Source organism: Saimiri boliviensis, chromosome 6 (assembly GCF_048565385.1).
Source record: "Saimiri boliviensis isolate mSaiBol1 chromosome 6, mSaiBol1.pri, whole genome shotgun sequence".
Taxonomy (NCBI): domain Eukaryota; kingdom Metazoa; phylum Chordata; class Mammalia; order Primates; family Cebidae; genus Saimiri; species Saimiri boliviensis.
In genome coordinates this window covers 56,723,522-56,749,064 of record NC_133454.1, presented here as the reverse complement: position 1 = coordinate 56,749,064, position 25,543 = coordinate 56,723,522, and the positions used below count along the sequence as shown (strand labels likewise).

The following is a 25,543-nucleotide window of genomic DNA, read 5'->3' as shown; positions in this document are numbered from 1 at the left end:
ATTCAGACATTTCAATTAGATTTATTTTAAATGTTACTATTCTTTTTCACTTAAAATTGATTAGTTTTGTAGGGCATTATTTTTCACTTGCTGATAGGTTATTTTGTAACTGCTCTCTTGTTCTATAAAGTACATTGTTTCTCTCCTCTGAATAGATTTTTAAGATCCTCAAGGCAGGAGACACGCTTTCTCATCCCCCACAATACCCTAGCACAGAGCTTTGCAAATGGCAGATACTCAATTATTTGTAGTTGTTAAACATCTAACTCACCAACATATGGTTTTGATGTTATTTAAACAGAGAATGGGCTTGAGGTCAAACCATGAACTAAATACCTTATCTAGGCAAGAGCTTTTCTAGCTTAGTATTATGGAACATAAGGAAAGATTACAAAGTCCAAAAAGTGAAATGATTTCGCAAACTAGTATTATTTTTTTTTTTTTTTTTTTTTTTGAGACGGAGTTTCACTCTTGTTACCCAGGCTGGAGTGCAATGGCATGATCTCGGCTCACCGCAACCTCTGCCTCCTGGGTTCAGGCAATTCTCCTGCCTCAGCCTCCTGAGTAGCTGGAATTACAGGCACGCGCCACCATGCCCAGCTAATTTTTTGTATTTTTGGTAGAGACAGGGTTTCACTATGTTGACCAGGATGGTCTCGATTTCTTGACCTTGTGATCCACCCACCTCGGCCTCCCAAAGTGCTGGGATTACAGGCGTGAGCCACCGTGCCTGGCCTAGTATGTTTTATTGAGAAACATCTACAAAGGGCATCTTCATTAGGTCTATGTTTAAACTCCTGTGGAGGGCGTCGCAGAGGGTAGAATGGGGGGGCGGGGCATGGCATTAGCAGTACAGACCAAACTCTGGGGATGACACCAGAGTGACAAATGGTGCACGTGGAGATGGCAGCCACAGCTACCCTCACGGAGCCGCAACAGCCAGGAGAAGGAAGGCCGCCCCACTCAGCCTCCAGCTCCATATTTTCCAGTTAAAAATGTCCTTAGCTAAGACAGCTACAAATGTCAGATTCATAGCCACCATATTTCCGTACTACAGCTGTATGTGAAATTTTCAAACTGAGATTTACAGGACAGAACATCAGAGAAAGGCACGACAGAGACACACAAATGTGAGTGAGTAGGGGAGGCAGAGTGCTGGAGATCTTTCCAGTGTGGAGGAGGGAGAAGGGAGACACCCAGGTGCTTTTCCAAATCTGATACCCAGTGCCCAAGGGCATCATGTGAACTATGTGCCAACCTCTCTGCCCCTATCCCACTCCCCTGCCATGAACCTGACGCTCTTCAGAATGAAGTGGGAAAGTTGGTCAATCTGACCAGCCTCTTCGAGTTGGAGAGGAATCTGATCATTGGCAAGGAGGAAAGGGCCGGGTGGGTCTCCCATACCTCGTAATATTTGCCATCGGCGTAGCAGCCGCAGTTGTGGGGCAGGATGCAGCTCTTGCCGTTGAGGACGTAGCCAGCATCGCACTGACAGCCCTCCACGCAGTAGTGGTTACAGTCGCTCTTCAGGCGGATGGCAGCGCAGCGGGGCTGGCAGACACTCACGCAGCTCTCGTAATGGCTGTTTGGAGGGCAGGTGACAGCTGGAACGGAAGAGACAAGTCAAAACTCACATGATCCTCACACCTGTAATCCCAGCACTTTGGGAGGCTGAGGTGGGTGGATCACGAGATCAAGAGATCAAGACCATCCTGGCCATGATGAAACCCCGTCTCTACTAAAAATACAAAAATTAGCCGCGTGTGGTGGCATGTGCCTGTAGTGCCAGCTACTCGGGAGGCTGAGGTGAAAGAATCGCTTGAACCCAGGAGGCGGAGGTTGCAGTGAGCCGAGATTGTGCCACTGCACTCCAGCCTGGTGACAGAGCAAGACTCCGTCTCAAAAAAAAAAAAAAACAAACAAACAAAAACAAAAACAAAAAAAACCTCACACAATCACAAGGCTCTGAGGAGGGTTTTCTCACAGCCCTTGCTCAACTACTCGGGAGATAGAGGGCACGGGGAGAGGCGAGAGGCAGGAGGTCCGCAGCCTTTCTTCATTACTGCCCTCTTTGCTCATAGAAAGCCTGGATCTGATTCCTTCCTGCTTAAATGACGGCCAGCATGCAGAGGGAAGTGGCTGGAGCTTCTCATATCATGGTGGTTCTCTCCTCAGACTGGCCATTGACATCCTCTAACGCCTCCACCTAAACCCACTCCCCATCTGATGCTCCAGTTAGTCATGTCACCCGATGACCTCCCAGGGCACCCACACTCCTCCTGCCTCCCAGGGCACCCACCCTTCTCCTGCCTCCTGCCTCCTGCCTCCCAGGACACTCACCCTCCTCCTGCCTCCTGCCTCCCAGGACACTCACCCTCCTCCTGCCTCCTGCCTCCCAGGACACTCACCCTTCTCCTGCCTCCTGCCTCCCAGGACACTCACCCTTCTCCTGCCTCCTGCCTCCTGCCTCCCAGGGCACCCACACTCCTCCTGCCTCCCAGGACACCTCCACTCCTCCTGCCTCCTGCCTCCTGCCTCCCAGGGCACCCACCCTACCCTCCTCCTGCCTCCAAGGGCACCTCCACTCCTCCTGCCTCCTGCCTCTGGGGGCACCCACATTCCTCCTGCTTCTAGATCTTTGTTCACATTGATCTTTCTTATTCATGCCCTTCTTTGTCCTCCCAACCTATCCAAATTCCTGGTTCTTCAAGTCCCAGTGGGAGTCCCAACTTAAGCATATAGCTCTCCCTCTTAGCCCAGTGTCGGTTCCTCTTCACCCCAGAGCTTCTACAGGACCTTTTTGTAAGCCAGCAGTTTACCATCAGTAGTTGCCCGAGCCCCGTGATCTCTAAGAAGGCAAATGTGCATGTGTGTGTGCATGAGTACCCATGCTGGCATGCACGTGTGTGTGCATGTGCACATGTGTTTGCAAACTGACTCACATCAGTTATGTCCTACCATTTTTCAAATGCATCTAGTTGCTTACATAGAAGGCAAGTAGGGTCCTGGTGAAGGATGTGGGCTCTGGAACCCGCTGTAAGAGACCCAGAGTGTCACTCAGGCTCTCTGAGCTTCAGCTTTCTTATCTATAAATACAGATACCAATAGCATCCACTTCATGGCTGGATGCAAAGGATTAAGTGAGTCTGTGTGCTCAGAACAGCAGTTGGCACATAATTGTTCAGTCAGTATTAGTCAATCATTAAAGATAGGTTTGCTTAAAAAGTTTCGTAGAAGCAATTATCTTAATCAATGCATACAACAAAAGCCTATTTTAATTTTTAAAGAACTTTTTAAAATAACTAAAAGCACAACCACTATTATGTGGGAACTTCTACTCTATACCGTACACGGTATCTATACGGGGGGTTATTTCATTTTTTAAATTATCTAGTGGTAACATCTACCTTTAGAGTACACAGTCCTATGAATTTTAACACATGTATTGATTCATATAACCACTATCGCAATACACGGTTTTAAAAAAATATTTGTAGTTTAATATAGAATACTTGCATATTGTAGAAAATACAAACCACACAAGTAAAAGCGTGATGAAATGGCAACCTCTGATAGCAAACTGTAGTCAACTCTTCCAGAAGTGTTCTCTGCATATACAAGCATCCATTTGTGTGTGTGTGCACACAAGCACACGTGTATGCCCTGACCACTATGTTTATGCATAAATGGGAGCATAATATATACACGTTTCTGCTCATTGCTTTTTTCTGACAATATTTATTTCGTTTAGCCTCAACTTACTGCTTTCACGCTGCTGCCTGATGCGTGTATTTTATGTAATGACACACACTGATGCTGCAGTGAACATCCCAGTACGTATATCTTTGCCCTCATGAGTAAGGGCATCTGCAGAATAAATTACTGAAAGTGGAATTACTGGGTTAAAGGGTATGAATGCCACCAAGTTGCCCTCTAAAAAGGCTGTGCCAATTTGTCCTCCTACTTGGGCTATTGGAGGTTTGTCTTCCCACTCTCCTTGATTGTCTGTCACCAAATTGTCTGATTCTTGGAAGCAAGGTAAAAATGCTATATGTGCTATCTCCTGATTTAGTTTGCATTTCTTTGTAGGGTTAATCCTCTCTTTTTTTGTTTGTTTATAATCCATTCGTAAATCTTTTTTTGTTAACTGCCTTTTCATGTCCTTTTCACATTTCGTGTTGTTGAAATTTTCATTATTAAATTCTAAAAGTTATTTAAAAATTAAAATAGGCCTTTGTTGTAAGTTACATGTGTTACAAAATATTTATCATTTGTCTTTTGACTTTGCATTTTTTAAAAATAATTTTTAAACTTTTTGAAGTTGTTTATTATCTCTTTGCCATGTGGAGATATAAAATTTTTAATGTGATGAAACTTATCAAGTTTCCTTTTTAGCTTTAGATACTTTGTTCTGAAATGTTCTCTCCACTGCAGAATTATCAAGAATACTCCTTTGTTTTCTTCTAGTATTTTTGTGATTTAATTTTTTTGTGTTTAATCTTTGTTCTGCCCAAATTTTATTTAAAGTAAGAAATGAAGAAGGGATTTAGCTTTCTTCCCAGCTGGTTTGCTCTTAGACTCTTTACTATTTACTGAATAACAAGTATGTTTTTCCAGTAATTTGAAATGCCAGCTTTACCATACACTAATTTCTCTTTAATGTTTAGGCCTGTTTCTGAACATTCTCTTCTTTCCCTTGGTTGGACTTTCTGTTCATGTGCCAGTATTCCCTTGTTTTATTTTTATTATTCACTTGCTTAGCTTGTTCATATGCCAGCGTTAACAGTGACTGAAGGTCTGCGATACATTGTAATATTTGGGAAGATGTATTACCAATTTAGAGGTGTTTGTTGTTCTTTCAAGTATTTCAAATGGGTCTGTTTCTCCAACTACATGATAAACACCATATTTCACACTCTGATTCTTCCATGCCACCCAAAACAGTGCTGAGAATATGGCAGATGGTTAAGAAACACTTGATTCTTGAAAACAAACTTTCAGATTCCTAGTACTGATCCACTGCTTCTCTGTCCCCAACAAATGATGGACTGAGAGCTGTGGAGTGGTGAGCTGGGCTCTGTACCTGGATTTTTACCATGGTCAAGAATGCGCCTCTCGCCATAGCCAGCATCTTTGCCCTGGTAGACAGGATGAATGGGGGCCCCTAAAAAGCAGTCCAGCTCAGCAGAATGGACAGGGACTTTGGAATCAGACCAACTTGGATCCGAGGCCTCATTCTGTCATTAACAAGCAGTAGCACAGGTCACTTACACTCTAAACCTGTTTTCTCATCTATAAAACTGGGATCATAATATCTCCCTCATCAAGTAGTTATCAAAATAAAATGAGACACAATTCATAAAGATCCTCATATAGTGCCTGATACTTCAGTAATAACTTCTGCAATTCATAATAGTAATTGCTGTAGTTGCAGAAGGATATTTTTAAAATAATTACTCAACAGGATATTATTGGATATATGGAGAAATATGTAAGAAAAATCCTAATTACCAGACTTTCAACCTAGAACTCTGAAGTAGCAACAGCTGCCTCCAATAAAAGGGAAAATGAAGATAACAACCAACTTTGGCCACATATTAGGAACAGGATGACCTGGCTCAGAGAGACAGCGTTCACAGAAGGGAGAGCACTATCTCTGGAGCCACTTTCCAACTTACCCAGGTCACCTCCCTGGGGAAAGTGACTTTATTTCTCTGAGCTTCAGTTTCTTCCTCTAGAAAATGGGACTATGAGTAGTACTTACTTTGCAGGGTTGCCATGAGAAGTAAATGGATGAGTCCCCAGATCCCACTTAAAACCTGGCACATAGTGAGAGCTAAATAACTGTCATTTATTCCCTTCTTATTTCCTTCTCTTTCTCCTCTCACCAACTAATACCCTAATTACAGTCCCTCATTAAGGGACAGAAAGAATGATAGACTCAGCTCAATGCATTTTAAGGAGGGGATAGTAATTAAGACAATTTACCTTCCCTTTTCCCTGTAAGCATATTTGTTCAACTTGGATCACGAGATTTTCCAACAAGTTTACAAATTAGGTAATTGAGTAATAAATTATCCCATTGATAGGAACAGTCAGATCATTGAAAAATACCAGCATTCTACCTTGTTCCCAATAAAGCACAAGTTTGACGGGCAATTCTAGGTTAACCCCTCTTCTCCTAAAGCACCATTTCTCATATCAAGCAAGTGTCAGATTGGATTAATTTTTGGTAGAATGGGAGGTGGAGAGAGGTGAGTCCTGCCCTCACATGATGTGGAGTCACTTCAGAGACAGTTTACAAACAACCCCATTCTCAGGTTGAATGGCTGAGTTAGGGCTCAGTCTCCCCAGCTTTTCTCTGCTTTTGAAATTCAAAATGAAAAAGAAAGCTGCCTCCAACCATGGCCTCTCCCCCAGACCCACCCCCACACCATCTTTAAATCATATACTTTTTCTCTTATTTTAGCTTTTCTTTTTGCCATTCATTACCACCATCTCCTCAGGTACTCTAACTTTTGGATCTTTGCCTCTGTCTTGAAATGCCAAGGTAGGGAAGATTGAAGTCTCTTTGTGATGGGAATGATTCTAAGTTGCCTGCTGGCCCTGGCGTTTGGCCTGGGATGTAGTGGTGGGAAGCTGGTCAAAGGCAGGGATAGGACCCAAGACAGGGTAGAGAGGAGGTAAACAAGGTTTGGACAGAAATTTGGGAGGGGAGAGGAAAGGGATGCTGGTAGAAGGGAGAGGAAGACAAGAAAAATTACCTTCTTATCTTTTATCTCTAGCCAAGCTTCGTGGTGGGGGGAACCTTCTTCCTTGGAGGTAAGGTTATGAGGTCTTGCTGACTCAATTTATTTTTCTTCCCATTAGTGACAAAAATGAAGACCCATCAATTGAGGTGAGAGTTCCTGGCATTAGCCCACTGTGTGCATCTCCCTGTTTGTTGCGGTTGGAAGCATTGGTTTTTGGCATGCCTGCCCCCACCCCAGCCACCCCCAGAGCAGTGCACCCAGCAGGTGTGGCTACAGGGGAAGAGGGAAGTCTTTGTAACACGTGTCAAGGGGAAACAGGCAAGCTTTCCCTTCCAAAACGGCTTCCTCGATCTGCACCATGTTTAGGCATCTGGGTCCAGAGCTTGGTTTTCTGATTTAGAGGAAGACAAGGTCTTTGGTCCCACTGGACTGACCCCAGTGAATCCAGAGTCGCTCTGGGGACTTATCCAGACCTGAGATTTTTTATAGGCATATTTATTTTATTGAAGTCATCAGAGGCCAGTTTGTCTGGACTGTCGTCCCCACTGGCACCATTCCCCACCCTGCCTGGCCTCACCTACTCAGGGACAGCCTGGATGAAATGGGATTTGGCATCTGTTCCCCACCTTCAACTTCCTCCCACCCTTCCCCTACAATCTACATGAATCCAATTCTGTGGAATGTAATCTGACTGTGTGAGTGTTAAACCACAGTACTGTTTCTGGTTTTTCATCTGAATCTCCCTTTCCAGGATGAAAATGGGAGTTGATTCTCTGGAGACCCTGCTGTATCACTTATTTAGAGCTCTGTGCATTCTGGATCAATTTGTAGTTTTAAAAGAGCTATAGACCTTCTAAAAGAAACATGCTATTGTTAATAAGATTGAGATGGGAAAATAGATCAAGGCAGGTTAGCTAAAGTCAGGTTTCCCCCTCAAAGATTTTCCTATTCTTACATGCTAAATGCAGGTAAATTATTCCAGTACCTGGTCCAGCAGTATAGTATATAGGTTGGGAGCCTGGGCTTTGGGTTAGAAGCTTAAGTCCTGACTTTGCCACTCAGATTATATAACCTTAGGCAAGTTAGTTCACTCCTCTGAGTCTCAGTTGCTCCTTGACTAATTGGGTCATTGAGAAGAATAAATGAGATATATTGATAAAGCGTTTAGCACGGGGCTTGGCTCAGAACAAGCCATTAATATAACAATACCGCTTAGTATGCACAGAGTGTGCCTGGCTTTCAATTACCTAATTGGATCCCCCTGACGTTTCTGAGGCATAAACGGTAAAGGCAGCATTATCGCTGCTTTATGGAAGGGAAACTGAGAACCAGGGAGGAAAAGTGAATTGCCCCAAGGTCACACAGATCCTTAAAGATAGAGTAAAGGCTAGAATCCAGGGGCTCTAGTTCCTTCTCGAATGTACTCTTAATATTCTGCTATGTTTCATAAACACAAAGCTGAAACATGACATATATGAATCAAATAGAATAACATGCTTAGACAAAGCATGTAGATTATTAACACAAGGATGGACTGATGAGGTGCTAGAACTAACTCTTCTTTCATTAGTCTTATTAGCATTCTTTTGTGAACTTGGTGCATCCAAGTGCCATGTCTGATACGCTGTGCTTTATATGCATGATCTTAGTTCATCCTCAGGGTAACCCACAAAATGAATGATGCTAACTCCATTTTACTAATAAGGAAAATGGAGGCTCTGAGAGGTTACATATCATGTTTCATTCAGATAACAAACTCAGTTCCAAAGTGCATATCCTTAAATTGTTACTCAATTTGCTCTGACTTCTAAGGAGTTGTGAGATTGGCCTTCCCAGAGCAATCAAGAAAGAGGAGAAGCTACAGGAAGAGACAATGAGAAGGACTCACAGCAGGACGTGTAATTCCTCCAGCCGGTCACTGTGATCCCCTGAGTCTGGCAGGTGCTAGCGTAGTTCTGCAGCCAGCTGCAGGCAGTCTGCACCGCGCCCCCATCGATGCAAGAGTCAAACAGGCAGTTCTTGTAGAAGAAAGTGGGGTTAACTTTGCTGTGACACTTGGAGAAGCCAGCGTTCTGGTTGGGGATGAGGCTACACAGCTGCTGCACTTTGGAGAAACCTTCCACCTTGGCACAGGACGGACAGCGGTCCCCACAGCCCACCTGGCAGAAGGTGTCCCTCTTCACCCAGCTCTGCCCAAACTCATTGACGCTCGATGTGAGCAGGCCCATGGGCATCTCCAGGTCGTCGTAGGGGTTGCTGTTATAGCGGCCGCACAGGCCATAGGTGCTGTTCTGCATGCTCCGAGGGACCGTGATGGACAGGAAGGTCTTCCAGTCATATACAACCTTCAGGCCAAAATCGGTTTCCACCACCACGTGGAAGCCAAAGGAAAAGATATTTATCTTCCCTTGCCCCAGCTTCAGGGGCAGATAGAGCCGTTCACTGTTGACCTGGAAGAGGAAAGATGAGGTGGAGAAACACAGTTGGCCTAGAGATTTCCCAGCTCTTCTAACAATGAGTCTCTTGAAAGACAAGTCCCAGAGGGGAGTTTGAACAGGTTGAATGTAGTCTTTGCATGTACTGTTGTTTATATCAGTCAACTATTATTATTAGGATTTGAAGAGATGCAAATGGCTATTCTTGGTACACTCATATACCTATTATTTCAGTGCCTTCTGTTTACATAGCATTATTTCCCCCAGGAGTTCAAATTGTTTTCTCCAACGTAATGTAAAGGTAATAAGAATTCAATTAAAGTTTAGATTGAAATGCCAAAACATAGAACTCCTGTGTTTCTATTTCTAGCTCTACCACAGAATTTATTTTAGGCAAGCTCCAATGTATTAACTCCTTTGAGATTTCTTTTTCCTTGAAGGATGGCTTCACTTTGCTGTTCCCTCTGTCTGGGGTGCCACTATACCCATCAACATCCCTCTCATCCTCCAGACCCTGCTCCAATGTCACCTCTTCTGTAAGGCAAGATTTTCTGAGCCCGTGGTCAGAATTAATCACTCCCTTGTTTGGGCAACCACGGCAAGTTATTTATACTTCTCTTGTATTCCTCTCCACCTCTGGCCAGGATCAAGCCTGCATACACTGTATTGCAGCACACATCACAATCTACCTTATGTTGTGGTTGGGTGTATGCACTTTCATCTCGCCTGCAAGATTATGGGCAACTTGAGGGCAGGAACCACACTTTATTGATCTTTATGCCTGCCTTCCCCTCATTACCCGCCAGACACTCAGCACAATGTCTACCACGGAGGGGGCACTTGACAGGTTTCCTCCCACATATTTTGAAATTCAGACAAAAGGAAAACCCTTAACATTAAACTCCAGGACTGCACTGCCCTTGAACTATTTGGATTCAGAGGAGCCGAATCCTATAGCCTGTGTCTGGGTTAGTGCATGATGGAAGACAGAGACCACCGGCTTGCTCACTACAGCCAGGGCTCACACCAGAGCTGGTCTGCCTTGTGGGAGAAGCAGGTGTTTTCAGATTGCTCTCTGACCAGAAGTCCATTCCTCCAGCCTCCTTCATCTCTCTCTTAGCTGACACCCCTGTCCACGTCACTGCACCTGCCTTGGTTCAGACTCTCATCACCTTTCACCTTGACTGTCATGTACTCTCCTAACTTGCCTCCCTGGCCCCAGGATTGCCCCTCCATTCAGTCACTACCGCCGTGCCAATAATCTTAATGCAACTGAAAGCAGGTAATCCAATACTGAAAGCCCTCTCTAGGGCTTGAGTCAAGTGTCTGACATGCTTAGCATGTCACCCTGGGCTCTCCGGGAGCTGGTCCTGCCTCTCAGATGCAGCCCACTGGCCTCCTGTATACCAACAACACCCAACAGTTTGGAGTTCCCTAAATGAACCAAGCTGTGCCATTCTACCCTGCCATTTCCTGCACTGCAAGTGTGATGGATGCTTTCTGTGCTCCACCCAGGGTCCCCAACCCCAGGCACTGTGACTATGGGCTAATGACAACTCACAGCTGGTCTTGGCCCCACGGGAGCCACTTTGCCCAGATTATGACCCCCTAACCCAAGGGTAGCTCTTGGCCAATGACTGGCTGACACCAGAAGTCAAGCACCAGGGCTCCCAGTAGCCCAGGCTAAAGCTGGTCTGTGGCTTGGACCACAGCCCCGCTGAGTTCTCATGCCCTGGTGAGAACTTTCCCAAGAATTCCCATCTCAGACGTTGCTTCTAGGGAACCTGACCTAAGACAACAGGGATGCCTCTGACTCCACTTTCTCCCTGGGGCAATGCTCATGCTTCAAAACTATCTCCTCTTCAAGTATTTGTTGAGGCAGAATTCATTCATTCATCCAGTAGACATAGACTGGGCACCACTGAGTGCCAGGCACCATGCTAAAGGCTTGGATAAAGCACATATGGCCTTTGCCTAGGAGCTCACAGGCATGTGGCAGAGGCAAGTACACAGACAGATAACAATATCATGTGATAAAAGCAATGATAGAGGCACATAGAAGCACGGGCACCAGCTTCAGCCTGGGCACACGATCAACACTGCCTGCAGAAGACAGTGCCCACACCCGGTCTCAAAGGATGAGGAGGGGTTGGCCAGTCAAGAAGGAGTGAGAGTGAAGACAAGGGAATTCCAAGTAAAGGGCTCAACTGCAGCCAAGGTCCAGGTAGACAAGAGAAAAATATCCTGATAATATAAATAATTGCAACAATTTAGTGCTGCTGGGGCATAGAGTGTGGCCTTGGGGGTAGCGGGAGATGAAAATGGAGAGAGGGGGAGGGCCTGGATCATGGAGGCCCTTGTATGTAATACACACAAGGCAAAGAGGCCCATGAGATAAAGCCTGCAAAACACCCATTTGTTTTGTAAAACGAAAACATCAGCAATCTTTTTTTTTTTTTTTTCTTTTTTGAGACAGAGTTTCGCTCTTATTACCCAGGCTGGAGTGCAATGGCGCGATCTTGGCTCACCGCAACCTCTGCCTCCTGGGTTCAGGCAATTCTCCTGCCTCAGCCTCCTGAGTAGCTGGGATTACAGGCACGCGCCACCATGCCCAGCGAATTTTTTGTATTTTTAGTAGAGACGGGGTTTCACCATGTTGACCAGTATGGTCTCGATCTCTTGACCTCGTGATCCACCCGCCTCGGCCTCCCAAAGTGCTGGGATTACAGGCTTGAGCCACCGCGCCCGGCCACATCAGCAATCTTAATAAGAGAATCGAAGTAGGATGATGAAGCCAGAATTTGGATTGCAGAAGCAAATAGTAAATAAAGTAACAAATGAGATACGGAAGCCCAGATGATGCTCTTCAGGAGTTTGGCTAGGAAGGGAACGCGAGAGCTTGCATAGAAGCTAGGGGGGATCTGGGACCAAGGCTTGTTTGCGAATGAGCATTTTTATGGGTTGAAGAAAAGGATTCTGTAGAAAGACACAGAAGGGAGAGGAAATGACAGAGAGCCAAGATCCCAGGGAAGGCAACAAAGAGGTGGCACAGGGGGAGAGCGGCCAGGGGAGGAGAAGAGATGCCGCATTCTCGGCACCTGGAAGGGAGGAGGTGGAGAGGATGCAGTGAGAGTCATTTAAGGGACAGGGTGCATGGAGGGTGAGGGGAGGAGTGAGATCAGGCCATGGAGACTCTGATCTGCCCTGAAAGCTCACAGCAAATAAAGTCAAAGCCTCGCACTCAGAGGCCAGTCGGTGTCAGCTGGTTTTTCTTCCTAAGTTACCCTGCACTCTATTTTCCTGGCTACCTGGTGTCATGCAGGAGGCAGTGCCTTGAGGAGGCAATGTAATTGGATGAAGCTAAAAGGCTTGCAAATTCCGCCATTGCCAAGGAGAACCTGGAGAAACGAACACCCTCGATTCAGACAGGCTCAGCTTCTCTGTGTCTCAGAAACCCCACACATGCCGCCTCCACCCTGGCACCACTGCCCTGCTTGTCTCTCTGTCAGTAAGAAATGGAGGAAAAGGGGGAGCTCAGAGGAAGGACGTCAGAGGAAAAGGGAGAGGCTGGAATGGTAACAGGCTTGTTGGATGGAGGAGGAAGCCACAGAGGATGATGAGAAGGTGTGGAAGGAGGAGGGAGAAATACATTTCAAATATTTAAGTATTGGAAATAAGACCACAAGTTTTTGGAGAGAGTTTCCCTTTAAACAACAGACCTTGACCTAGTTCTCCAGCAAGGTCTTCTGCGGCAAAGTCTCCTTGCACCTTCACTTTTCTATCCACCCTGAGTCTTCGCTAATGTTCCCTTTTCCTGGATAATCTCACCTCATTCTTGGTCTGGCTAGTGTAATCCGCTAGGGCTCAGCTCTGGGCCTCCTCTTCCAGGAAGCCCTCCCTGAGGTCCTCCTGGCTGATTTAGGCAACCCCTCCTCTGTGCTCTCATGCCCTCCATGAGCAGCATTTTTGCAGCACTTCACGTTATGTGACCATTAACTGCTAACATAACTGTCTCTCGCACTAGACTCTAAGCTTTCTTAGGACAGAGGCCATGGTGATTCACTCTTCTACCCCTAGACTTGGTAGAGAACAGACATCAATACAAGCTCCTGGTACTAAACCAAACCAGAGTGATGCTCAAAACCTCACTCTTCTCTGATGGCCACCTGACTGGCAATAAGTGATAAAGACACAGACTATGAGGGGCCTGAAAACCTCCCTGGCGGCCTGAACCATGTCGGACGTGGCTGTGATGAAGCCTGGGGGTGGGGGGAAGGAGCAAGGCGTCTCTGTTGAGCTCTGGCTGTGGATGGCTGAGATGGGCTATGGCAGTGTCCCCAGGAGTGGCTAGCCTTCTGCAGCTCACCCCCGTATCCTGCTTGGTCTATAGATCGCACATTTATCTGTAGCTTCTCTTGGCTTAGTGGATTTTCCCATGTCCTGTGGTGCTGCTCGGTGCAGGGAAAGGTCAGTATCATAGAGAGACCCTGTGTCCCAGGGGATCAGTTTCTTATCAACCTCCATTTCCGAGGGCCCCAGCATTGACCTGCGCTCTGGGCTATGTTTTACCCAGCACTTCATTTCACACTGTCATCCTGATGGCCATTATTCTTCGGGCTCAGGGAGAGACGATGACTAGTAATAACATCATGGGAAAACAAATGCAAATCATTGAATAAGCAGATCCTGTAGTGCATTTTAATAATCCGAAGTAACTGTTAAATCTCTCCCCCATGCCTCCAAAGGAAAGAACTTTTGATGCACCCTGAACTTGGTCTTCTTGTCAAGGGTTTGAAAGCTGTATACTCTATTTCCAACTTGAGCGCTTAGGACATCTCAGTGGCTTAGAAAGAGGTGCCCTGGCAAGGAGTGCCCCCACCTGTTTGATCCATTTCTCTTTGTTGCTCATTGCCTCCAGTGGCCCCCTGTTGTGGGGTGCATTGTGTCCTCCCAAAAGAAATGTTGAGGCCTTAACCCCCAGTACCTGTGAATGAATTTACTTGGAAATAGGGGCTTTGCAGATGTGATCAAGTTAGGATGAGGTCACACTGGATTAGGTGGGGCTAACTCCAATGAGTGACGTCCTTAAAAAGAGAATGAGATTTGGACACAGAGGAAACAGGAGACACAGCGGGAAGGAGGCCATGTGAAGACAGAGGCCAAGGCTAGAGTTTATGCTGCCACAAGGTGAGGAACATTGAGGATTGCCCACAGCCGCCAGAAGCTAAGAGAGAGGCAAGGGGTGGTTCTTCCCCAGGATCTCACGAGAAGTGTGACCCTGCCTCCAGCTTGACTTTGGACTTGCAGCCTCCAGAACTGAGAGAGAATAAGTTGCTGTTGTTTCAGGTCACACAGTCTGTGGTATTTCATTACGGCAGCCTTTAATAAACTAACTCACTCCTTCCCTCTCCATGTCTCTGTGTGAGGAAGAAGTCAGTTGTGTGGTTCTCTGGGCTTGTGACTTTAGCAATAAGGGCAATCTCATGTGATTGGGGCAGAGCACATGCCTGGAAGGAGAGCTAACCCCCTGGGGGCTTGACCCTAAAGTAGAGGGAAAGGGAAGGAAATACCTAGAGACAGCGGGGAGTCAGTCATTGTGAAGGAGAGGGAAAATAGAGCACGAAAGAAGAGTAGGTGTCTGTGAGGACCCCACAGTCTATATGTGGAAAGAACTGGGAAGATGTCCGAAACCAACATGTGTAACCTCAGATGGCAAGATACCGAAATGCGGAGAGTGGGGAACACAAGGTAGAAAACACAATTCATCATAAACTAGATGGGACAGGACCCGTGAACAGATGACATTTTAAAAGAAGAGAAAAACCTGAAAGGCAAAAAGGCGGAAGAGCACCAGGTGTCAAGGAGGTAAGTGACTGCATGGAAACATCTAAACCTGAGGGTGGAAGATGTCACATAAGGAAACAAAGAGTAAAAGACAAATATGATGCAAGCAATGTGAGCAAAACCACTGATGCATTTGTTGCAACGTCAGATGAAAATGGGTGGAGGGGAGTTGTTTTAATGGGCAGCTTCGACTATCCAAACGTCTAGAAATCTTATATGGCTAAAAGCCAAGCATCTGGCTGGGTGCGGTGGCTCAAGCCTGTAATCCCAGCACCTTGGGAGGCCGAGACGGGTGGATCATGAGGTCAAGAGATCGAGATCATCCTGGTCAACATGGTGAAACCCCGTTTCTACTAAAAATACAAAAAAATTAGCTGGGCATGGTGGTGCGTGCCTGTAATCCCAGCTACTCAGGAGGCTGAGGCAGGAGAATTGCCTGAACCCAGGAGGCGGAGGTTGCGGTGAGCCGAGATCGCGCCATTGCACTCCAGCCTGGGTAACAAGAGTGAAACTCCGTCTCAAAAAAAAAAAAAAAAAAAAGCCAAGCATCTGACACAGTCCTAACTTGCCTCAGTGGCAATTTAACCCTTCAGATTGATGAAGCAGTAATAGCCCTGTGACAAAAGCCATGGGAACCCTGGAAGAAAGTGGTTATTGTGTCATTTCATTCATTCATTTGACCAGTGTTTCGAGTGTTCATTCATTCAAAATAAAGGCGAATTAGGTATGGTTTCTGCCCTTAAGAAGCCCATGATTAGAACTGAGAGAGCTTTAGACATGAAGGTCACAAAAAATACAGCCTGATTAATGCAATAATGGCTACTGGAATAAATTTTTAGGAGAAGCAGAGAGGAAAACAACTGGGATTTAGGTTTATGGTGTGCAAGAAAGCGAAGAGAATAGCACAGTGAAATTTCTCCCTTAGATGCTAAAAATGCAGATTCAATAAACATGAAAGATAATTCAAGAGGCTTGGGAAACTCTCTTTGTCAGAGAAGGAAGTTGAGGAAATCCCAAGGCAAGAAAGAAGTCAATATAGTTGCCCAGGGAACTCTTTAGTTAGGTTTCGATAGTTTAGTTCAGTATAGCCCAGAATTTTTAAGAGAACGTATACAAGATGAAAAGGAGTCCCTTTAGAGATAGAAAAAATTGACACAGACCTGTGATAATAATGTCAAGAAGACAAATACCCTAAATCATCTCCATAAAATGCTAAAGCAGAGGCTGTTGGCTTGCTTCTTAGCATTTCAAGTCCTGTGCAGAGCAAGACCCTGGAGAAAGAATGGCTGGGCCTGTGGCTCAAGCTGATGTCTGCAGGCCAGATGAGGAGTACACAGAGCTCCTCAGTCTGACTGCTTCTGTCTTCATGGTCCAGGAAGTGCTATCTGGGTGAAAAGGGTGGGAAGCTTAGAAAGAGGGATTTGAAGCCCAAGTAAGTAAAGAGATTCTAGGAGAGCCCTGAGTCCTCCAAACACATGTGAGACTCATGAACTCACAGATCCCGTGGGTACCAAAAGGGAGACCAGGAGAGATGGAGGGAGGCCAGAACAGGTGAACATCACCCTAATCTCATAAAAGGGAAGTGGGTGGATGAGGACAATAGCATCAGTTAGGAAGGCCTAGTTCTGTGCGAGGCAGGCATTTCTTTCACAGATGGAGTGGCCAAGCTAAGAGGTTAAGCGCCTGCCTGAGGTCACACAGCAGCCACCAAGCAGGGATGCTAAACTTGGTCTGCACTCTCTCCAACATGCTCTGTTGCCATGTGAAAGGCACCACTTCCAGAGCTGTCTGCTTCCTAACATGGTGTATGTGACTTGGGCAAATCATTTTTTTTTTTTTGCTGAGACTCCATTTCCTTCTAAGATGAAGTGGCAGAAAATCTCTAGGGCCTCTCTCTGCTTTAATATACTGTGGTTTTTTTGGATTCCAACCAGCCTGATTCCACTGCAGCCTGGCTTGCTGACCTCTGTCCTGATGTCCCCATGACTCTCCTCTTAAGGGGGGCACATGACTACTCACCAGCGCAGTGTGCTTGTAGGCTCGGTGGATCACGATGCTGTAGCCAAACACGGTCACGTCCACCTGCTTAACCCACAAGGCCAGCGACGGGTCTCGGTCCTCATTCTTGGCTGTGACAACGAACTTGGGGAAAGAGTCTGAGCTCGGCCTGCTTCCTGTGGTGCAGAGGATGAGTGGGCAGCTTGTCTGGAAGTCAAAGGGGAAGCCATCAAAGGTGAGGTAGTGGCCATAGCCCGAGACGATGCAGGAGGCGTCGGTGCGGGCTTGGCAGTAGTATAGTCCGCCCTCCTCCATGCAGTACTCATCATCCTTGCAGGGAACAGTCTCACAGTGGACGCTGTTGTCTGTGCCATTGCAATAGCAGAAGATCTGGCAGTCCAGGTCCACCCAGAAGGTTTCATTGGTGGCAAGTTGGTGCCCCTCAAAGTTGCAGCCACACTCACTCCGCATGACACACTGGCTGCCCAGGAGGGCATAGCCCTCGTCACACTGACATCCCTCAGAGCAGCTATCCACACAGATGGGGCCCAGGGCCAGGGTCTCACAGGTCTCTGTACATGTCATACACTCCTCAAAGTGGCTGTTCTCTGGGCACTCCAGAGCTGCAGGTAGTCAAGGAGAAGATAGGTTAGAAAAGGAAAAAAGCCAGAGGCAGAAGAGTCTGTTCATGCATGTGTGTGCGTGAGTGTATGTCTATGTGTGTGCATACATGCACTTGTGCATGTGCGTGCGTGTGTGTGTGTGCGTGCATGTGTGTTTCACTCTTGTTGCCCAGGCTGGAGTGCACTGGCGCCATCTTGGCTCACTGCAACTCTGCCTCCCAGGTTCAAGCGATTCTCCCTCCTCAGTCTCCCGAGTAGCTGGGATTACAGATGCCCACCACCACACCTGGCAAATTTTTGTATTTTTCTTAGAGATGGGGCTTCACCATGTTGGTCAGGCTGGTCTTGAACTCCTGATCTCAGGTGATCCACCAGCCTCGGTCTCCCAAAGTGCTGGGATTACAGGTGTGAGCCATTGTGCCTGGCCCATGTAGAAAATTTTGAGTCTAAGACCCAGAATTGAGCATCTGTAACATGCTAGGCACTGTCCTAGGCACTTTTGTGTACCTTATCTCAACAACCTGGAAAGCAAGGTAAATCATTCCCATCTTATAGATGAGGACACTGAAGTTCAGTGATTTAACTTAATTTAACTAGTAAGTGCCAGAGAGAGATGTAATCTGGGTCCACTGACTCAAGGACTCCGGAAAGGGAGCATTGTATGTTTGGGGACCATAGAGACCTGTGGCTACTGCTAGCTTAACTCTGGGATGTTATTTCATTCTTCAGAGCTTCCGTCTCCTCTTTCATTAAGTATGAACCACATTTACCTAGCAGGGTTGTTCTGAGGATTCGTAATCGAATCTATCAAGTTCTCAGTAGGGTCTCCATCAGTGGTATGCCCTTTCCCCTCTTTGCACCTCCTTTTATTACACAGACAGTCTATATGTAGGTATTTTCACTCTGCAAATTGGCTCATTGTCTCTCCCTTTGTCCTTCATTTCTCTGTTCCTGGTGCCCTCTGACCTCGTCCATCTCCTCCTCATTCTCTGCATAGAAGGTGATCACCCCTCAGCCCCTTTGCTCACAGGCTTTCCCCTTCCTGGACAGCCCCCCTTCTGACACACACACAAAGCCAAATCCCAACCATCCTTCAAGTCTCACTTCAAATTGCCCGTCCTACCAGAAGACTTCCTTGAAAGATCAAGTTTCTTAGTGAAAAAACACAGCACACACTTGTAATCCCAGCACTCTGGGAGGGTGAGGCAGGTGGATCACCTGAGGTCGGGAGTTCGAGACAGTCTGGCCAAAATGGTGAAATCTCATCTCTACTAAAAGTACGAAAAAATTTAGCCAGGCTTGGTGGCACACATCTGTAATCCCAGTTGCTCAGGAGGCTGAGGCATGAGAATCACTTGAACCTGGGAGGAGGAGGTTGCAGTGAGCAAAGATCATACCACTGTACTCCAGACTGGGCAAAAGAGAAAGAGTCTGTTTCAAACAAACAAACAAACAAACAAACAAAGCACAACACATAAGTAATAACAGCAGCACGGGATGCTCACCACGTAGTGGTGAGTATACTTTCCATTTCTCTCTATTACTTTAATGGGTCACAATTTGCCCAGGCCAGGGACAGAACTCAAGCGCACCGAAGAAGCCTCCTACAATTCTGGGCAATCTAAAGATCTGCAAAGGACTCAACCATCTTCTGGGAAAATAAGATCTTGCCTTTAAAACTTTCTTTGGCTCACATATATACCATCACTCCTTAATACTGTTTTATAATCCAAGGACCCGAAGGACATTACAGAGAAATAAACTGCATGGCAAGAATAGCTCTGCCCACAAGTACCGATACAACAGCTCTGCATTGTGGACTGAAAGCCAATCATTTTTTCCTCTGGGCTAAAGGACAATCTCCACTCCCATTGCCTACAATACCATACAGCTTTGGAGTTGAAGGCTAGTTCAGCACTGATTATATATGGCTGTATGGAGGGATTTTCACATTTGTCTCTAAATTATGAATGTTCTAACACTGACTGCAGATTTATGATGATAGCAAATAACATGACTTATTTAAATGGCTCTCACTTTATGACTTATTGTGTTGTCTGAATTTGTCTGAAAGTCTGGAACATACAGATATAGAGTAATAAAACTTCCCCTAGGCCCCAAAATGCCTCTGTGAAATTACTTAATTGGGCAGCCTGGCTCTGCCAACAGGAGGGCCAGTTAAAAATATCTGAACACAGAGGCAGCAGTTGTCTCTCTCCAGGTTCAAAGAAGATTGTGTTCCTGATTCACAGCTGTCGTCCAGTTCAATCCCCACTCTGCAAGACTCCGACCAGATTAATCCCTTTGTACTTGGAGGCCTGATGAATCAAGTGTGCACTTCCAGTCCTTCTCGCCAGATCCATGTACACAAGATCTAGATGAGACATCCTGGGGGACATCTCAAGTAGGAGCCCTGGCCCTCAGCCCAAGAAAGCTATGTTCCATGTGACTGCTTCTGCCCACATCGTCCCTAAAAAAGGCACTGATAAGAGCTTCCTCCGGGTCTGCTGGCCCAGATGAGGGATAGTGAGAAGCTCTTCTCAGTAGCTGTCACACGCAGGAAAACAGGGAACATTACCATCACGCCCTGCTAACTTGGCACACATGATGCCACCAAACTGTGCTCCATGCAGCACAAAAACAACTCAGAAACATCCCCTGCCGGGTAGGAGTTAGCAGTCTAAAAGGACGGCACTGAAATGGCCTGGCAGCAGAACAAATTTGGTATGGGGGAGACTCGACAATCCTGCCGCATGAATGAAATACCACGGGGAGGCTCAGCGTGGGAGCAGAAACAGAGATCGTGTTGGATAAGCTGGAGACAGGACAAAAGAGGATATAGGGAGGTGGATGGAAAGAAAAAGGCTTTGGGAAAGTATGATAAATTCCCACCAGATGTGGTGGCCAACAGAAACTGTGGAGGTTCTCCTGCTGTAGGTAGCTTTGGAGTCTCAGCATCTGCTATTCGTTCTTCCTCGGGGCCTCACCAGGGACGCAACCGCCCTTCTCTGAGATGACAGCCGCTAAACCCTCCACATGCTCCTTGGATTTCCCAAGGTCAGAAATCATAGATTTAAAAAGATGTTTGTGTGTATGTGTGTGTGTGTGTGTGTGTGTGTGTGTGTGTGTGTGTTGATTTTCAGCTCTGTTGAAAGGGCGTAGAGGCAAAGCAAAAACACCCTAAGAGCAATGGGGACACTTCCCTTACATCTTGGTTTCTAATAACATTCCCCACTTACCAGGGCTTCTTGGAGTCATGCTGATTCCAGCATGGGGCAGGGAAGATTAAAAGATGAGTGTGAAGCATCTTGTTATGCCAAAGGGAAGAAAGTGATCAAAACAGAATGACAGAGGCATGCCAAAAGGACACAGGAGCCAGCTTCGAGGAGCTCCTACAGGCCAATCTGGAGCAATTTTAACACCAAAAATAATTAGTAAATGGAATATGAAATACAGATCACTGGAAAAAACAGGCATCCATGTCCAGATTGATAAGACGACTGATAGACAGACAGATAGACTGACAGACAGGATATTCGCACGGTCTTAAAGTGTCTCTCCGCAGGTTGCTTATTAGTTGCAAGGGAAAGCTCACAGTGACTCTACAGCAGAGACATTCAACAACACCTTGACCAGGGGATCAACATGCACATCATCAACAAGGGGAGGCTGGGCAAGATCGTTCTTCCACATGTGCTGTGATTCCATGAGAAAAGCCACGTGGCACCGGCTCGGGAGGCTGAGTGGAGATGCCCAGCTGAAGCGCATCAGGATGGGACATCCACCCCAATGGAGGGTCATTCTGTTTTAAAAGGCAGGGAGGCTGTGTTCTTCAAAAATGTCCATATCAGAAAAGACAGAGAAAACTAAGTGATTAGACTAAAGAGACATGATGATGAAATGCAACATGTGATTCCAGACTCAGCCTGTACTGAGAGGCCCCTGCACCCCAACAGAGCTGCAGAGAACACTGCTCAGTCAACTGACAAAATTGGAATGTGGATATTAAATTACTGTATCAATGTTTAATATTCTAAGGTTGAAAACTGTACTGTGGTTATGTACATAAATGTCTCTACTCTAAGGAAATACATACTGAAGTTTTAGGGGTAAGAGGGCATGAAGTCTGCAACTCACTCTTACATGGAGAGCAGGGAGGAAGGAAGGAAGAGACAGGGAGAGGGAGGGAATGACAAAACAAATGAACACATGTTATCGATAGGTTAATCTGGGCAATGGTTATACAGGTGTTCTGTTACGTAGCTTTGAAATTGTTTCAAAATAAGATGCTAAGAAAAGAAACAAACTTAGGAAGCAATACAGTGGGCCAGGTTTCTCATTCTCAGAGAAAAGAAATCAAAAATGGAAAACTAGAAAGCTCTGGGGTATTGGACTGAAATTGTAGATTTAGTATGAACTCATGCTGAGACAGAGACAGAGACAGGTAAAAAGAGCGACACAGCTAGCTACATAAAAATGTGAATGGAGGGTGTGTATAGGCCCATACATGCATTTCCTAACTCTCTCCGCTAAGGGACACTAGAATCAATGACACTCTAGGAAGAAATAGGCACCCCAGACACCCAGATCCTATCTCCTCAACACTATGATCTGCTGGAAGGAACCAGAGATCCTTGGAGAAATGGCTAATCCAAGGCTGGAGCAGAGAAAGTACAAGATGTGCCTGGAGTACATTGTGCCCGGTGGAAAGCAATAAATGATGAAGCAAATGTCAACAGAAACCACTGCTGAAAGGGATTCCAACTGTCCATATATGGAACAATTCGGGCATAAAAACAAATTATGATAACAGACATAATTGGTTAAGTAGGAATCCATGAGTTCATACTCATGTAAATAAATAAAAATAAATAAATGGGTGAAAAAGAAATCTCTTTACAATAGAATGCCAATAAATGCAGGAGCTACTGAATAGAAAAAAATCACCATTTTACAAACAGTAATAAATAATTCAGGCAAAAATCATCATGGATGCTAAATCTACTGCATAGAAAATTTGAGGAATAGAATAGCTATCTAAATTGAAAATGTTTCCCTGAAAAATATGTATTAATTATATGGTAAAAAAACAGTAACTTTCAATAGGGAAATTTGACAGATGCTACCTTAAGCAAGCGATCAATTCTATCATGCTCAGTGTAACGGGACAAACCAACATCAGTGGCCTCTAGATATGATACATTGAGAAGACACATCACTGCTTTTGTGATATTCCTGCCAAAACTGCATAATTTCAATGTAACCATGAGGAAATATAGGCCAACTCAAACTGAGAAACAGTCTGCAAAATAACTGGCCTGTGCTCTTCAAAAATGCTAAGAGAATGAAAGTCAAAGACTGAGGACCTACTCCCGATTAGAGGCACCTACAGAGACATAATAAGATGCAACATGCGATCCTGGATTGGACTCCAGGGTTTTGTTTTGTTTTGATTTTTTTTTTTTTTTTTGGCTATAAAAGACATTATTGGAACCACTAACAAAATACGAACATGGTCATCAGATTACATAATAGTATTGTATTAATGGCAATATCTTGATTTTAATGATTATGTTATGGTCATATAAATGTTCTTATTCTTAGGAAACACAGTGAAATATTTAGGTACAAACAGGCATAATGACAGCAACTTACTCTCAAGTGGTTTAGAAAAAGACTGAGTATATTTTTAGAGATAAAATTATAAAGAAAATGTGTTAAAATGTTAACGATGAGGGAATTGAGAGAATGGTAGACTATATTATTCCTGCAACTTTTCTGTAAGTCTAAAATTATTTCAAATTAAAAACTACTTTTGCCAATTAAAAAAATACAACGGAGGACAGATACACAGACATAGGGAATGAAATCTTAATGGCGGCCACGGTTTTGGTGTGGGGCCCAACTTTGTGGAGGGAGAGGGATGTGTGCTGACGCCCAGATGAGGCAGTTTTTGCCCCAGGAGTAGATCCATGCCTTCTGCCATGTTACTTCTCCCTGTGGCCTCCCCAATAACCAAGGGTGTTATATTTCAGGTCTTCCCAGTAGGTATTCTAATTACTACTAGTACTTGCTACTGCCTTGCTGAGAGGGGTCAGATACTCTTGGGACAAAATTAAAAGCCAGCAACACAGGACTCTCTTAATACCCATTGTCAGGTTTGCCCTGGGGAGCATGCTAATCTCTATGTCCTAAAAGTGCCCTGGCCATCACCTCCTATCGAAATGAATGGGGCTCTTCTTTGCCAAGGGGGAAGCCACCTACATAGCCATCACAAAGATTTCTAGTCTTTTGACATGGTGTCTCTACCCTCTGCTCGATAAAACCACGTATAAATAGGATGGCTAATTGTTCTACAGTGAAGAGGTACTGTGCAGTTGGGAACAAAAGTGAAGATGAGAAGCTGTCTGGTTTGGGGTGATGAGTCTTTGGGGAGACACATCAGACTGGGGCAGGTATACATAGTAATTAACATCACCCTTGAGCTCAGTCCCACTTGGGAGGGAAGTCCCGAGTAAGGTCCAGTATGGCATCTATTTCCTGCCTAGAGAGCCTCTCCCAGAATCCAACCCCAACTTACGGCAGAAGTCATAGGTCCGCCAGGGCCCCACCTCCACATCGGCGTTCTTGCAGGCACTTGCATACCGGGCCACAGAGTCACAGAGCTCTGACTCGTTGCCCCCACTCTGGCACAGGCGGAAGAGGCAGGTGCGGTAGTAGGCAGTGACGTTGACCACCCCGTGGCACTCCAGGAAGGAGCTGTTGGAGGGGTCGTTGATGATGCCGCACCTCGAGCGGCTTCGATAAAACTTGAGCAGCTCCGAGTCGTTGTTGCAGGCCTTCAGCAGGTCCCCACACTCCCCGTTGCAGATCTCCTCGAAAGTTGTCCAGCTTTCCAGGAACACTGCCAGGTTGTCCGTACACTTGCCGTTGGGGAGGCAGAACTCGTCACTGGCATTGGCGTTGAAGAAGCCACACAAGCCCCCCGTGCAATTGAAGTATGCGGTGGATAGCCGGATGTACAACAGACCTACGTCTGAGTACTGGACGGTCACCACGCCCTTGGACTCCACTGTCGTACTGTTTTTGTTTCGATAAATTTCCAGCTTCCCCGAAGGATGGAAAAAGGGCAGTTCCACTTCCTGACCATTCAACTGAAAAATCAATTCATTCTTATCAGTTCCAGAGAGATCAAGCCTTTTCAGAGAGGTCAAGAAGCTGATGGTCTATGGAACTCAAACAGATACCAGCTGATTTGTCATGGGTTTATTTATTTATTGATTGATTTATCTATTTTTGGGATTCCCCTGATTAGACCCATTTGCTGTTTATTTTTGTGGGTTCTGTACCCAAAGCTAGCCCAAACAAACTAAACTGAAATGCAAGTAAAAATCGTCTTAGATACATGGCTCCCTCCTGCTGCCTGGCATCTCTGCTTTGGTACCTTTCAAAACAGCTCCCCTCCTTCCCTGCCTTTCTAGCTCCTTTTCTCTTCCAATCTTACTTTTTCTGGGTCCCAACTCCTCAGGGGCACATAGCATATCTCTAATGATATTGCTGTCCATTCACCTATCTACCTCCTACTAGTCTATTAATAAATTAAGCTCTGCCATTTTGGCAATGGGAATAAAAACACATCCTTTCCAGTTTGAGGATGGGTATTTTATTATCTCTTTGGACAGTACTGTGTTGGCTTTTGTTTTCCAAACTAGACTTCAGGTGACATAAAATTCATGTCACATCCCAGTTCTGCAACAATTAGCTGTGGGACCTTCACTTACCCTCTTAGTATCTTCATGTGAAAATGAGGAGATGCACTAGATAACTCTCAAGATTCCTTCTAGAGCTAAGGATCTATGAGCCTGGATGCCTAATGATGGTTTTTTCAGAG

At 45.6% G+C, this 25,543-nt stretch overlaps 1 protein-coding gene across 1 annotated transcript in view; it reads right to left on the bottom strand.

The window, feature by feature from the left end:
• The window catches only part of LOC101039020 (tubulin-specific chaperone cofactor E-like protein), a 161,607-nt gene that overhangs the window by 29,802 nt on the left and 106,262 nt on the right, over positions 1-25,543 (bottom strand). The window contains exons 15-18 of the mRNA XM_039471296.2: positions 24,233-24,806; positions 17,051-17,652; positions 8,641-9,202; positions 1,405-1,604 (exon numbers count right to left, since the gene is read on the bottom strand). Of these exons, the coding sequence (XP_039327230.1) occupies positions 1,405-1,604; positions 8,641-9,202; positions 17,051-17,652; positions 24,233-24,806 (1,938 nt within the window). The remainder of the gene's footprint in view (positions 1-1,404; positions 1,605-8,640; positions 9,203-17,050; positions 17,653-24,232; positions 24,807-25,543) is intronic.